Consider the following 15,951-nt stretch of genomic DNA (forward strand, 5'->3'; position numbering starts at 1 on the left):
GATGTCTCTGTTGAATGAAATAATTCTGAACTGCCATTGTCTAAGTATGACCCTGATGTTGTCGTTCCTGATCATTCTGATCCAGTGGGAGAATCTCAAGTTGTAGAACTAGGTCGCTCTAACCGAATTAGAAAACCGCCTCAGAGGTTTAATCTATAATCATGTGAACTGTGTATATATGTATATGTTATGTATAAGCTATTCTTGTAAATAAGAGATATAAAAAAATTAAAGGGGGAGGAATGTAATGATTGTAAGTAAAACCTTTCCTACTGTTTTAGGGATCATGTAATTGTATTAAAGATTCAGCCCTAAGTACGGGTAATCTTAGGGGCAGAATTTTCTAGCCGTGGGCCTGGTTGAAGCATGTAGCTTCTTCAAGATCTCTGTAAATAAAGTTAACTGTTTCAAGTAAGAAACCTGTCCGGTACAACCAAGTTTATTATGGTATTTCTAGCCTCTGACCTGCTCCTGTAGCCACAGATTTATATGGCTAGTCCAGTTCAGTTTCTGGTCAATGGTAACCCCCAGGATGTTGATAATGGGGGATTCAGCAATGGTAATGCCATTGAATGTCAAGGGGCAATGGTTAGATTCTCCCCTGTTGGAGATGGTCATTGCCTGGCATTTGTGTGGCATGAATGTTACTTGCCACTTGTCAGCCGAAATATTGATATTGTCCAGGTCTAGCTGCATTTGGACATGGACTGCTCTAGTATCTGAGAAGTCGCAAATGGTGCTGAAGATTGTGCAATCATCAGTGAACATCCCCATTTCTGATCTTATATGAAAGGAAAGTCATTGTTGAAGCAACTGAAGATAGTTGGGCTGAGGACACTACCCTGAGGAACTCCTGCAGTGATGTCCTGGAACTGAGATGATTGACCACCAACAACCACAACCATCTTCCTATGTGCTAGGTATGACTCCAGCCAATAGAGAGTTTTCCCCCTGATTCCCATTGACTCCAGTTTTACTAGGGCCCCTTGATGCAACACTCTGTCAAATGCTGCCTTGATGTCAAGGGCAGTCACTCTCACCTCAATTCGCGAGTTCAGCTCTCTTGTCCATGTTTGAACCAAGGCTGTAATGATGTCAGGAGCTGAGTGGCCCTGGTGGACCCAAATTGAGTGTCAGTAGGTAGGTTATGGCTAAGCAAGTGCCACTTGATAGCTCTGTTGATGACCCCTTCCATCACTTTGCTGATGATCGAGAGTAGACTGATGGGGCGGTAATTGGCCAGGTTTGCCCTGCCTTATGTGTACAGGACATACCTAGGCCATTTTACACATTGCCGGGCAGATGCCAGTGTTTTAGCTGTGCTGGAACAGCTTGGCTAGCGGCGTGGCAAGTTCTGGAGCACAAGTCTTCAGTACTATTGCTGAAATGTTGTCAGGCTCATAGCCTTTGCAGTATCCAGTGCCCTCAGCTGTTTCTTGATATCACCTGGAGTGAATTGAATTGGCTGAAGACTGGCATCTGTAATGCTGGGGACCTCCGGCCAAGATGGATCATCCACTCGGCATTTCTGGCTGAAGATTGTTGCAAATGCTTAGCCTTATATTTTGCACTGGTGTGGTAGGCTCTCCCATCATTGAGGATGGGGATGTTTGTGAAGCCTCCTTCTCCAGTAAGTTGCTTAGCTGTTTAATACCACACACACGCACCACATACACACACACACGCACGCACACGCACTGGTTACTGGTGCCTGAAAAGTAGAGGCACTAACCTGGTTAAGGTGCCTGTACAACAGGCAGACAGGAACAGAACAGGAGCCAGCCTCTACCTGCACTAAGTCAGCGCACAAACATCCCGGGTGCATTCAAGCTCACTGCTAAAAGTGTTTTCTGAGGTTAAAGAGAGTTTTGCGTGCATCATCTGCTCTTGTTGTTTGACAGCATCAGTCCAGTGGTTCCAGAGCTGCCTCACCAGAACTTCCAGACTGGCAGTCACCTCTCCACAGTCACCATTGCTTATATGAGGATAGGATCTCTGGGACCCCATTGGGAGTCACAACCCAAAGTTCGGGAACCCCTGCCCTAACCAAATGAGGTGTCCACTCACTGACTCCACAAACACTAGCAGGATCAGCATGGTGGCATTATGGCTCATGGATTTTCGTGTCAGGAAGTTCACCATTTTCCTTCGACAGCACTTTCCAAATCCATGATCTCTACCACAGAGAAGGACAAGGGCAACAGATGCATGGGAACACCACCATCTGAAAGTCCCCCTCCAAGCTGTACACCATCCTGACTTGGAACTACATCGTTGTTCCTTCACTTTCGCTGGGTCAAAATCTGGAACTCCCTTCCTAACAGCACTATGGGTTATTGTAGTAATTATGGTTTTGTTAAATGTTGGAGTGTACTTTTAAGAATAGTCCTGTGATGTAAGATCACATGATCTGTGTAAACCAATGTGATAGAGATAGAGATGGAGTTGAAAGCACATTTGTAGTTGCTGCTGACTGTATTGAAATAAACCTAATGTTTCCACTTAGAAAGTTGTTTGCAAATCAACTCAATTACAAATAGGTGATAAGGCCACACTACAACAAACTGGCGACGAAGATAAATCAAGATAAATTGGAATCGGTACTGTACCTTAGCCAGCGATTGTGAGTATCAATGCCTGTTTAAAATAACAGAAGATATACTCACCCAAAATGCCACAATTTGGTAGAATTGATCCCTTTGAGCCAGCCACAGATGATTGGTCTCAGCATACAGAACGCCTCGCGTACTTCTTTCAAGCGAACAAAATCATGGGGGAGGAGAAGAGGCAAGTGATCCTCTTGAGTACTTGTGGGAGCAATGCCTACAGATTGATTCAAAGTTTGATGGCACCCAGATTCAAAGTATTTCGGAGAATTGATGGACCTTGTGAAGGGACATTTTCAACTCAAGACCTCAGTTACAGTGCAGAGGTTCCAGTTCATTTCGCGAAATAGAGCCCTGGGTGAGACTATTGCTAGCTATGTGACAAATTTGAAGCAACTAATGGAATATTGCAAGTTTGGTGAGACTTTCAACGACATGCTCAGAGATCGTTTAGTGTGTGGTGTGAAAGAAGACATTATTCAGAGAAGATTGCTGGCTGAAGTAAATCTGGATTGGAAGAAGATATTAAAAACAGCGTTGGCCATGGAAAGCGCTGTAAGAGATTCAAAAGCAATACAAGGGGTGCAAAATGGCGCTGTATTTCAAATTGGGTGGCAACAGTCAAGTGAAAGTGGTGCGAAAAAGCGAAAGTCCTCCGCGAAGTGGGAAACAGCCCCCACTAACCAAAAAATAAGAAATAATTTAGCAGCTAAATTGAAGAACAACTTTAATCGATGTGGAAACAACCAGTCTTTTAGCGATTGGCAGTTTAAAAAAGTAGAACGTTACTTTTGTCACAGGAGTGGACATATAATGAGACACTGCAAAGAGAGATTTAAACAAGCTTGCAAGCAACAGAAGAAGTCCAATGAAATCTACAGTGTAAAAGAGCCTGAAACAACAAATTCTGACATTTATTCATTGTTTAACATAAAAGTTGAGAAGACAGAGCCGATATTTGTTACAGTACAAGTGAATGGTAAACCAGTAAAAATGGAAGTAGACATGGGAGTTTCCACTCTTGTAATTGGAGAACACACTTTCAGATAATTAAATAATGTGAATATCAATTCAATTTGGAACAAACATCTGCCTAGCTGAAAATGTACACAGGTGAAGAAATCCAAGTAAAAGGTATCAGCAGAGTAAATGTCCATTATAGAAACCAACTGGCACAGCTACTCATGATGGTCATAGTAGGTGAAGGGCCAAGTCTTCTTGGATGAGATTGGTTAAAGGAGATTAAATTAAACTGGTCCGAAATCTTCCAGTTGAGAGCAAGTGAGCTACCAGAGCTGCTTAAAAAGTATGCTACTGTCTTCAAGGATGAACTGGGAAAAATACAAGGCCTACAGGCCAAGATTTATGTGGACCTAGAAGCAACCCCTCGCTTTATGAAAGCAAGACCGGTGCCAAACGTCCTGAGAGAGAAGGTTGACGCTGAGCTGAACCAATTAGAGAGGTTGGGTGTCATAAAAGCAGTTCAGTTCTTAGAATGGGCAGCACCCATAGTCCCTGTCCTTAAACCAGACCCAAGCGTCCAAATTTGTGGGGACTATAAACTAAGGTGTACAGAGCAGCCAAACTGGACATGTATCCCATTCCAAAAATTGAAGGCCAATATGCCAAGCCATCAGGAGGGACAACGTTTACAAAGCTTGACATGAGTCACACATATCAGCAATTAGAGTTGGCTGATGCCTCCCGGGAATTCATCACAATTAATACCCACAAACGGTTATACCAATAGACATGCTTGCCTTTCGGTGTTTCCTCAGCCTGTGCCATCTTTCAGAGGACAATGGAAAACTTACTGCAGGGACGACCCCAGGTTGTAGTCTACATATACGATGTGCTGATAACTGGATTCACTGAAAAGGAACATTTGGTTAACCTAAAGGAAGTCCTAAAATGCTTTTTACAAGCAGGAGTGTGACTGAAAAAGGAAAAATGCATTTTTCAAGCAAAGGAAATAATCTGTTTGGGCCACCAGGCAGATTCTCAGGGGTTACACTCGGTTGAAGAGAAGGTTAAAGCAATAAGAGAGGCACCTGCTCCCAACAACGCCTCCGCACTTAAATCATTTTTAAGAATGATAAAATTATTATGGGTGATTTTCACCTAATTTATCTACAGTTCTGCCTCCTCTGCATTCACTGCTAAGAAAGAGCCAACATTGGTCTTGGGTGGGACCCCAAAAAGCAGCTTTCATGAAAGTGAAACAGCTGTTACACTCATCCAATCTGTCAGTGCATTATGACCAGACAAAAGACTTGGTGCTAACATGTGATGCTTTTCCCTATGGAGTGGGAGCAGTACTGTGTCATAGGATGGATGATGGCACAGAGCGGCCAATAGGCTATGTATTCAGGACACTTACCACAGCTGAAAAAGGACATTCTCAGATTGAAAAGAAAGGCCTGTCAATCATTCTTGGTGTAAAAAAATTTCACCAATACGTGCACAGTCAGCATTTCATGATTGTATCAGAGCACAAACCACTACTGGGTTTGTTTAGCAAGGAAAAGCTATACCACCCATAGCCTTAGCAAGAATACAATGATGCGCCTAATTTTGGTGGCTTATGAATACACCTTTGCACATAGGCCTGGCATTCACATTGCAAATGCCGATGCCCTGAGTCACCTGCCCTTACAAGAGAATGAGGACCACATCCCAGTTCCTGAGACTGGGCGAGTCAGGACCCAGTCCTATCTCGAATGCAAGACCAAGTCTTACATGGTTGGTTCCAGGAGCCAGTCTCCGATAAAATGAAGCATTTCTTCAGCCAAAGACATGAGATGAGCAGTCAAGATGGCATTCTTTTGTTGGGTGCACGGGTAATAGTTCCTCCAAAGGGAACTGAGCTACTTTTAGTCGAACTACACAGTGCCCATCCAGGGATCTCACAAATGAAGACCATAGCGCGCAGCTATCTATGGTGGCCGGGTCGGATGGCGATATTGAAAATTTGGTAAAGCACTGTGTGCAATGTCAGCAGCTGCAAAAGTTGCCAGTGGCAGCTCCACTGCACCCATGGGATTGGCCTAGTAAACCCTGGGGACGGTTACACATCGACTATGTCAGACCCTTCCTTGGACCCATATTTCTACAGATTATGGATGCCTATTCCAAGTGGTTAGATGTTTATGAGGTGAAGTCACCAACGTCGGGTGTTACAATAGAGAAACAACACCAGAGCTTTGCCATTCTCGGACTACCAGTAGTAGTCGTATCTGATACCGACACTGCATTCACGAGCGCTGTGTTCCAATAATTTATCAATCTCAATGGTATCACCTATGTGAAGACTGCACCATGCCATCCATCATCAAATGGACTGACAGAAAGAGCAGTTCAAACTTTTAGGCAGGCATGAAGAAGTCAACAGGTGATTTGTTGGAGACCAAGCTTGCATGCTTTCTTTTCCACTACAGGACGACCCCCCACACGACAGGAGCAACACCTGCAGAATTGTTGATGAGACACTGGCTTAGGACAAGACTGAGCCTAATGTTTCCAAATTTGGAGGGGAAGGTGGAGAAGTGTCAAGGAAACCAAAAAGCTACGCATGACTTGCATAGCCGTGAGAGACAATTTACTGTTGGAGAAGCAGTATATGTGAAGAATTTTGGTGGAGGACTGAAGTGGTTGCTGGGTAAAGTAAGTTCAGTAACTGGACCATACCATGTGGAAGTGGAAGGCTGGATCACCCGTAAGCATGTGGACCATTTAAGAAAAAGAGAGATACCACAACAAGATATGGTTCCACCTGTAACCATTACTGAACCAATGCTCCCTGTCGAAGATGCTCAACCAAAGACTGACATGTGTGATGTCTCTATCAGAGTGGAAAACACTGAACTGCAAGTGCCCACCGAGGTACCTGATGTTCATTCAGTTCCAGAGAGTGTGGTTCCTGAAAAAGAACCTGAAGTCGTGGAGCTGCGATGTTCCACATGAATCAGGAAACCACCTGAAAGACTGAATTTGTAAATTTCATGGCCTGTATAAATATTATAATGCCATGAGATAAATATACTTGTAAATACAGTATGTACAGAAAAGTTAAAGGGGGAGGAATGTGGTAATTATGGTTTTGTTAAATGTTGGACTGTACCTTTAAGAATAGTCCTGTGATGTAAGATCACATGATCTGTGAAAACCAATGTGTGAGTAGCATGGGCTACCCCCACGGTCAGTGTAGAGATAGAGTTAGAGTTGAAAGCATACGTGTAGTTGCTGCTGGCTGTATTGGAAATAAACCTGCGGGAGGATTTTCCCCTCATCGGGCAGGCACGGTGGGCGGGCCTGGGAGTGGCTGTGAAACCGACTGCAATCGGGCCCTGACTGCGACTTCACGTTGGCTGGCCAATTAACGGCCAGCCAGCGTGAATCGCGTGCTGAAACACTCAGCGCTGCCTGGGAGGGGAGTGGGGAGGGGAGGAGGGCGAGCATGGAAGTCAGCGCATGCGAGTGGGCACGCTCAGTGAAAGCTCCGTGCAGGCACAGAGCTGCCTCAGGAGCTGAAGATTTTCAATTCTACAAATAAAGATTTTAAAATTAAGGAAATCATGTGACTCTGTCACATGAGCAAGGACATGCTAAAAATGGCTTTTAAAAGTTTTTTTAAAATCAATGGTCAAAACCTCATCCCGCCTGTGGATGTGGTTTCGCAAAAAATGCAAAGGCCACTTGGCCTTTTCGCCTGCCCACCAACCGTAATGTTGGATGGGCAGTGAAAAATTCAATGAATTGATTAAGGGCCTTAATAGACCTCTTAATTGTTGGTGGGTACGCTGCTGCCTCTTGCGTGTGCCCGCCAGCTGAAATATCATGTGAGTGTGCGATGACGTCGGGACGCTTGCCCAACATCATCGCGCACTATTTATCTCCTGTTCGGGTCGGGCGCATGTCCGCCCGACGAGGGAAAAATCCTGCCCCTAATATTTCCGCTTAGAAAGTTGTCTGCAGATCAACTCTATTACAAATAGGCGACAAGGCCACGCTACAACAGTTATCTATACCACGTGGACTGCAGCAGTTCAAGAGGGAGGTTCACCACCTCCTTCTCAAGGGCAATTAGGGATGGGCAATAAATGCTGGCCTAGTCAATGATGCCCACATCCCATGGAAGAATAAAAGCAAACATTGGTACTCCATTTAAAAGTCAATTAGCCTCTCAATGAATTATGATTAACATTAATATTTTCATTGACTGTGGTTGCAGATATACAATGCCACACTTGTTAGGTAGTAGTACAGAAGGCCATAATGATTATGATTTGTCTTATAGATCTAGCCCATGTTTGCTAGGTCCATGCATTGAACAGCAACTCGCTTGCCCCTGTCTAACATGTATACTATGTTGGTTCTCAAGTTGACTGTAGGGAAGTGCATTAACTCATTATAGTGAAAGGCAGTTCTTTCCACAGCACGACCTGAAGCTTAAGAAAGAACTCTCCCAAGCGGCTTTAACACTGATAACATCCATTCACCCATGCAAATAGCAAGATCGCATAATAGTCTTTTAAAAAAAAAAATCAGCATTTGAAGACAAAACAGGTTCACACTGATCCCTAGACCAAAGCTTTGATCCAACTCTGCGCAGGTACCAAGTCATTTCAAGTACCTGTTCCAGTTGAACTCCGAGATAATGAATCCCAATAAACCAGTGTATTTTCCAGCCAAAATGACAGGATAAAACTGTTCAGTAACTTCATGAATACCTACTTCTATGATGTTTTTTTAAAGTCTAAGAATTAGTTATAGTATATCTGGGTCCCTAGAAAGACACTATCAGATGGAAAATATGCACCTGCCACATGGGAAAACTTAAAGTGTGGATTCATATCCTACCTTTTTATGCTGATTATATCACTGTACAGACCAACATACAGTAAGAACTCATTTAATGTTGCCCCATTAACATTGTTTTACTTTAACATTGGTAATCTCATTGAGCATCGCAAGATTCGTTTTAACGTTGTTCCTGCCTGACCTGATTTGTAGGTATTTTGGAGCGGCCTTTCTCCACTTCCTGAGTTGCGGCCCACCCCACTCCCGAACCAATCCTCTCTCCGAACCTCCCATTCCCTGACTCACCCTCTCGCCACTTCCCTCTCCTGGACCTGCATTGAAGATCCAGGTCTGATACATAGCTGGAGCCCCGATGTTGTGGTTGTGCGAGACCCACTGGTACAGAAGTGCTGAGCTGCGGCTGCTGCAATCCAGGTTTTTAAAAAAATGCTCCTGCCTCACTGCTCCTCTCCTGAGCCCTCGCTCACAGTAAGGGTTCAAGAGAAGGAAGAGGATGGCGGGAGCATTTAATAAAAACATGTATTGTAGCAGCCCCAGCTCAGCACTTCTGTACCATCGGGTCTCACACTTCCACAACATCAGTGCTTCAGCTTTGGATCAGATTTGGACCTTCAACGGGAATGCAGGTCCAGGAGAGGGAAGTTGCGAGAGGGTGAGTCAGGGAGTTGGAGGTTTGGCCAAAGGGTGGGTCCGGGAGGGGTAAAAGGCCACAATTCGGAGGATTAGGGAGGAGAAAGATCTGCAGTGATTAGGAGGATCAGGGGGCGGGAGGTTCAGGAAACAGTCTCAGCAGCGAGTAGGAGGTATTGTAAATAGAAGGTAACATTTTTCTTTTATATTTTTAAACCTATTTTACTGTAAAAGTTATTTCATTTACCAATGTCAGAATTTAATAATGTAAAATATTTCAATTTAAGAGGGTGTAATGTTTTAATATTTGTCTTTTTCTGATAAGGAAGGTCCTAGAGGACCTAACTACAGTTTTAACATTCATTCCGAATAACCAATGTTTCACTTAAAGTCACAACTTTCAGGAACACAACCACAACTTTTAAATGTGGACTTACTGTGTTGTATATTCAAGATTGAATTTGATAGTTTTTTGGGAAATCCAGGGATTTGGGAATGGGGTGTGTGGGGTGGGGCGGGGGGGCGGTGAGCAGGAGAAGTGGAATTGATGTAGAAGTCCACCAATGATCATATGGACTGGCTGAGCAGTCTTAATTGACCATGCAACCAACTCCTGCTTTTATTTCTTATGTTCTTGTGACTTTTGCAGTCATCTTAGGCTTAAGCCAACGAGAAAACAATGCAAAATTCCCAACCACTTTTGGAACCATCTTCTGATTTTCCTAATTATCTTGCTTTTGTAACTGTTCTAGTGTTGTCTGTGATGGATTCTGAGAAGGATATGAAATGCAGCACTCATATACAAGGGCTAATTGTCATTTTCTGCTTCATGGCTGGCCTTGGTAGAAAATGCATCAAACATGTGAATATGTGCACAAATACTGCAGGACTTCTGATAAAGCACGCAGGCAAAGTTTTAGCTCTAGTTAGCACTTCACTGGATTGGGGAGAGGAAAGAGTTTGGAAAGTGGAGGAGCCCACAAGACAACAAAATGTGAAATGGATTAAATTAGGATTCAAATATTTATTTTTGGAGATATTTTGCATTATTTGGCAGAGCAGTATCTTACTGTGTAAGCCTGTGGGGGATTATTAATTTCCCTCAAACATCTGCCACAAGATAATCTACATTTGATAAAGATGAGAGAATGTGTAAAGCAATGAAGAAGCACGGGAATCAGACAAGAAATCTATCCATGCTACATACTTCAACCAAAATATTATTTTTTTTATTTTTTCAGCAAATAGTACATTTTTCAGTGATTTAATAATCCCTTCTGCTTACTTACAATTTTTGGTTGTCTATCAACATGGAGATGACCATGTGTTACTGGCACTTTGCTTGAACTTTAATTACATTGTTGAAGGGGATAAGACATCTGTGTCTCTGAAAGCAGTTTTCTACAAAAATGCAAACAAAATCTTGTGTGAAGAAAAAAAGCTGACAAGTTTTTTTGTTGCTTTCTTGTCACTGAGGGCAAAACAATAGTTACTGGGAAATACTAAATATTAGAACTGTTATAAAATCCCTTTCTCTATCTCTACTTGTTTTTAATCCCCTAAAAGTACAACTCATAAAAATATTACAACAGCCTGAAATACACACACAGAAAAGCAAAAGCACTGAGTCTCATATTTATATATTTTTTTGTTTTTTTTCTTCAAAATTTTTATACAAATAGGCAAGAAAATGAAATAATAACAATAAAACTATATGATTGTTTGAACATTTCAGGGCTTCATAAAAGTAACATCCAGGTCAAATATTGACCTCATTTATCTGTTTGACAGTATAAATGCTAGTTTTTAACTGCCTGCAAAGCAGTCTTTTATTAACAATGGAAAGACCCATCAACCAATGTAATACACATAGAAAGCAATTATTATTTAAAATAAATGTTTTCAGATGTTATAACTCAAACAAAAATATTTTTATTGATTAGTTTTACTCTTCACACAGTTAACATATAAACCTTAATATGCGGAAGGAAAAGGGAGGAGATGCACGAGCATCAGGTCTGGATCTAAATCTGGAGATCAATAGCTGTTCCATAAACCCTGCTAGATTAAATGAGATCTAGCAAATGCCACAGGTGGGTACTGTAAGTATATTTCCTTCATTGGTCTACATGTTTCACTGTAGTTGAGGAATTCAAAAATTACTTTGTTTTTATGCTAGCTAGGTGTGGGAGGTTAATGCTTGAGAATGGAACATTTTGTTTTACTTTTTACACCCACTGTTGAGCGTGCAAGCTGTAGGGTAAAGCTCACCTTATTCTTTCCAACAACATGCCCTAACATGAACTTGAGAAAAGCAACCCTGTGAACTAGTGTGACATTTCCATTTCTCACAGCAGTCAATCTGATTGAGATCTTCAGTTTAGTAATAATTAGTAAACCATTTAAGGTGAAATTTTTACAAATGGGCTGATGCTGTCCCAGACTCATTTCCCACAGGATCTGTCCAGCTGCAGGAGAAAGGAACTTCTCAGCTTCTTACTTTCGGCTGGATTCAAACCTAGATTGAAAATTGAGAAGATAATGTTTGAACCCACTGTGCTACCCTGCACCAATGTAACCTCACCTAAAGGCTAGCGTGACATTTTTAACATTTAATTTGATTTACTCTTGCTTTGTGCACCTCATAACTGATGAACTCAAGGAGCTATTCAAGGAAAAGCAGAAGTTTCCCCTGGGCTGAATCTCACAAACACTGGTGAACTGGCTCCCCCAAAATGACACCAGATTCTTCGCATTCTAACAGAAAGAGGAAGGTGTCGATAATGTAACTCTATGGAATCTCCCAATTTCTAATACAGCCAGTTCATCCCTGGTCACAAGGGAAGTACTGGAAAGCTCTTATGTATTGCTTCTCTTCAACTACCTGACTGGGCTGGTAGGGTGTTGGGGGAAGGAGGAACAAACTCTTTGTTGCTCAAGGGTACGAACTGCTGAATGTCATGCAAATGAATAAATTTGCTTTTTAAAAAATATACCAGAGCATTCAAAAATAGGATATAACTGTTGAGGGCTAAATGTATGAATTTCACCTCGAAGGGTGAAGTAAGCAGGCTGCAGCTATTCCACTGTCCTTTTGCCAAATGTAACGTGTGAATTGAGGATCATAGGGAGTGGTATTATGGCTTATCTGAATTGACTGCTCTCCCCCCCCACTAACCACCTCCCCCCACCCCACCCCCACCACATTTTAAGCTTCCAGGTTCTGTCCACTGTTGAGTTTTCAACACAACAAAGATTTACAAATTTAAAGGGACAGTACTAGCTGTGGAAGTAATGCACCCAAAAATCACAATGACAAAAACGTAATCTATTCTTTACGTACTGCAACTTAACTAAAAATTATAAACTGAAGCAAAACAAAAATCCATGTTTGTAAGTCTTTCAAATCGCATCAAATTTCAATAGTAAACTTTTAAATATAAGGAATTTTAAGCAAATTAGAAAATATAGAAATGTTCATCTCTAGTCTAGGCCTTAAGAGAAACTGCACACAGTCTCATCCACTGCAACACCTGAAACACATTGTCACGCTGTTGACTTTTTCAAAATGTATCATATCTGATGAAAATATCTACTTGGAGGACATGTGTGCCCAGTTGCTGAGTGTAGATGAAAGATGGGGTCAAACCCTAACTAACAAAACCATTTGGAGACAGTAGTCATCTATGTTCACCTTTTCTTAAAAGGTATTTATTAATAGGCCCTGTCTATGAAGAAATAATGCTCCCTAGACAAATTACAGCTACATAAGATTTTATGGACGTAGGACTGATATAAACTAATGCTTGTTAAACTAATCCAGTCAGTGCTGAAAACATCAGAATCAGAATGCTCTTGACTTAAGGAAGAAGACCTGGAAATGTTCTTTGGGTGGCAAATATTGTAAAATATCCACTATTGGATGAATTCATAAGCTCCAACTGTCAGAACTGTTTCCATTGCTACAGGTGGAGAAAGGAAACAACTTGCTCTGCCATAGAACTGTGGGGAAGAGGAATGTGTTTATACATATTGGTATATACAAAGATAAACAGGACCCCAGATAAAAGCACTAACTAGGAAATAGCCTGGTTTTGTTGGTTAAATGCCCATAAATAAACTACTTGGTTATTTGAATAGTTTTGAACTCCATCATAGATGGAACAATCAAGATAAAGACTGCCAGGAACATGTTAAATGACAAATTGTATCTTGTTTCAATCATATAATGTTCCTCATTGGAAAATCTTGCAAGAGTAGAATCAGATTTTGTTTTGTGTCTTGATAGGATGCCAGAGTTTAAGTATATTTCAGAGCCACTTGTTCTTTGAATGTGCACTACACTGGTTGGGCCTGGTTAAAGGCATCATGGAATCTCCATACTCAAGCACTAGGATGCTACTATTCAATTAGTCATCATGGTTGAAGTTGCCCATTATCTTGACAACGTATGCTGATGTGGGATGTTCAGTAAAGTACTATTATATAGTTGAGAGTCCAGTGTAGACGGAATAGAAAGTCTGGTTAGATTTGTGTTAGGCTGGGGCTGAGCAGAGAAAGAGACTGGGTTTGGCTGTGCTTGTTGCACTATGTCTGCAGAGTTAGCAAGCTTGGCTGAAGTTTCCGCTGGAGGCTGGAGTGCATTAGGAGGAGAGGAAGGACAGTCCATCACACTTCCATCTGAAGAAACTGGGCTGGTGCACCTGGCTTCTCCTTGCAGGTATCGAATGCATTTCTTTTTCTTCCTAAGAACAGTTAAGAGTTGTGTGTAAGTAAATTGTGGATTTGCATCACTTAATTGCAAGTTAAGATTGACACCTCATAACTTTACCTGTCCACTTAAAAAGGCATCTGGTGACAGCATAAAAGTGCATTAAAAAATAATCTGTGCCACAGAGGTAGGAGTTACAAGTTTTTTCCTACAATTTTCTCAACTGGTGAGTTCCCAATACCAGGCAGTCCATTCAGGTGAGACGCTTCTTTATGGGGGAGAAAAATTGAAGAAAGGGTCATTCAACTTCACCCTCAAGAGCTTCCTATTGTTTGGCTTGAGGCTGAATTGATGTCAACAGAGATATAGGTGTTATTTTTCGCCTTGAAGTCTGGCAGTAGTGCGGAGGGAGAAGATCCAAAATGAGGAAGATTGCTTTTGACAAAAGTATCTATACTCATGTGGCACCAGATTTGAAAATACTAACATAAAAGTATGAAAATTAAGATTGTTAAAAACAAAGCTTTGAAGCGTGAAGTCAACATAAGCTCATAATGATAAAAAGAGCATTGGTAGAGTTTTTATTTGTTCAAGGTAATAGATTTTAAATCAGATGCCACCCTTCTTCCTCAGTGGCATTTACTTATACCACCTATAGCCAAGGATGCAGGCTGGAAATCTGATTTCAGGCTTTCAGCAATGTTTCTTTGAAACCAGCCACTGCAAGGTTTTACAAGGCAGCCCTTGCGGAATGATTTACCATTCAATTTTTCCTGTCTTGATTAGGGGAGTACTTAGCCTCTGAGATTAATGAGGCAATCCAATGATTGGAGAACCATGTGAGAGATGAAGAAACCTGTATCCCACCAATTTACTTTTCCATGTTAAAGCTCTTAAGTTTGGGATGACCATGCGATGGCTACTTTTGGCATTTTTGTTGGATTTATTACTTGTACCCTGTCATAGTGCACAGTACTGGAGGGGCACAAATTTCATGATGGATTTTCTAGTTTAAAACTATTCAAAGGGTAATAAGGTAGAGGACGGTTTTAATAATCATCTTAAACTCTACAAAATTTGATATAATTGTTGCAATTTTCAATGCATATTTTTTGGTGATTTTTGTTTTGTATTTGACAAAATGTGGGATGTCAATGCTCAGGATAGAACATATTTTCACCATTCATCATTGGTGCCAGCAAGAACTCCTGATTTGGTTACATGATTGTTCAGTCTCTAAAACCAAGAGCCTTGACTCCCAACATAGGGTCCACTTAACCTGAATGATCAAAGGCATCAGCACATTCATGTGGCAGCATTTCTGATTTTGCAGCTGTTAAAGTTAATCTTGGGCCTGGGTCTTGCAATTTCAGGGCGTCTGCCTCAACAACATGCCTTAATCCCAATGCTGAAAGCCTCACTCACTCATTACCAGTGTGATGTTTCATTTCTCACACCAGCCATACTTCAGAACATAAGAAAGCATTGAATCAGGTGGTGTCAGTTTACCCTTCGTGCCCACTATTTCCATGACCTCTCTAAGTGAGTCTGCCAATTTAATGCCCATTTCTCCTTAGCTATGATCAGATCTTGTGGTGTTGGCACATGCCAGTAGGAATGGGATTGTGACGTACTCAAAATCATCACAAACCACTTGCAGCCAGCTGACAAAGGGAACATTCATTCAATTTATGTAGGCTGGATTTCAGCCCAGCTACTAGAGGCAAAAGGAAATACTGTATCTCAACATAGTTTGATTTCAAAGAAAGAGAAATACATTTGAAAGTGGGTAATAAATTCCTAGGCAGCTGCACAAGTAACTTCTGTACTTACCATCATCTCATTCTGAAATAAAATTTGGAATGATTTTTTAAGATACAATACTTTCACAATTAATATATCTAATATAGATGTAACAGTGTACTTAACTATATTGTAGCTGCCACTGGTTAGTAATCAGGGGCTTTATATATGATTTTACAGAGATGAGTTAATGCTAAAGCCCTGTGTTCTGCAGAATGCTGAGTTCCCAGCCAAGTAACCTATCATGTCTACTAAGTTCCAGAAACATTATGATTCTTCCAAAACCTTGTTATGACTGTTACATCATTATAATTATGATTTATAATTATCACTATAAGGAACTATAGAACATTATACAATATCTGACAGTTAAAAATAAGC

At 41.3% G+C, this 15,951-nt stretch overlaps 1 protein-coding gene and 1 long non-coding RNA gene across 19 annotated transcripts in view; one reads left to right on the top strand and one right to left on the bottom strand.

The window, feature by feature from the left end:
* The first annotated feature begins 9,102 nt into the window (after positions 1-9,102).
* Positions 9,103-15,951, top strand: part of LOC144685930 (uncharacterized) — a 64,974-nt gene continuing 58,125 nt past the window's right edge. For all 3 annotated transcript variants that reach the window (XR_013577815.1, XR_013577817.1, XR_013577816.1), the window contains exons 1-2: positions 9,103-9,245; positions 11,017-11,149. This is a non-coding gene — a long non-coding RNA (uncharacterized LOC144685930). The remainder of the gene's footprint in view (positions 9,246-11,016; positions 11,150-15,951) is intronic.
* Positions 10,264-15,951, bottom strand: part of tcf7 (transcription factor 7) — a 196,527-nt gene continuing 190,839 nt past the window's right edge. For 10 of the 16 annotated variants that reach the window (XM_078550961.1, XM_078550958.1, XM_078550963.1 and 7 more), the window contains one exon: positions 10,264-13,801. In XM_078550961.1, the coding sequence (XP_078407087.1) occupies positions 13,492-13,801 (310 nt within the window). In that variant the 3' untranslated portion in view covers positions 10,264-13,491. The remainder of the gene's footprint in view (positions 13,802-15,951) is intronic. The other 6 variants (XM_078550972.1, XM_078550968.1, XM_078550967.1 and 3 more) reach the window with 2 other exon arrangements.

Source organism: Cetorhinus maximus, chromosome 10 (assembly GCF_964194155.1).
Source record: "Cetorhinus maximus chromosome 10, sCetMax3.hap1.1, whole genome shotgun sequence".
Taxonomy (NCBI): Eukaryota; Metazoa; Chordata; class Chondrichthyes; order Lamniformes; family Cetorhinidae; genus Cetorhinus; species Cetorhinus maximus.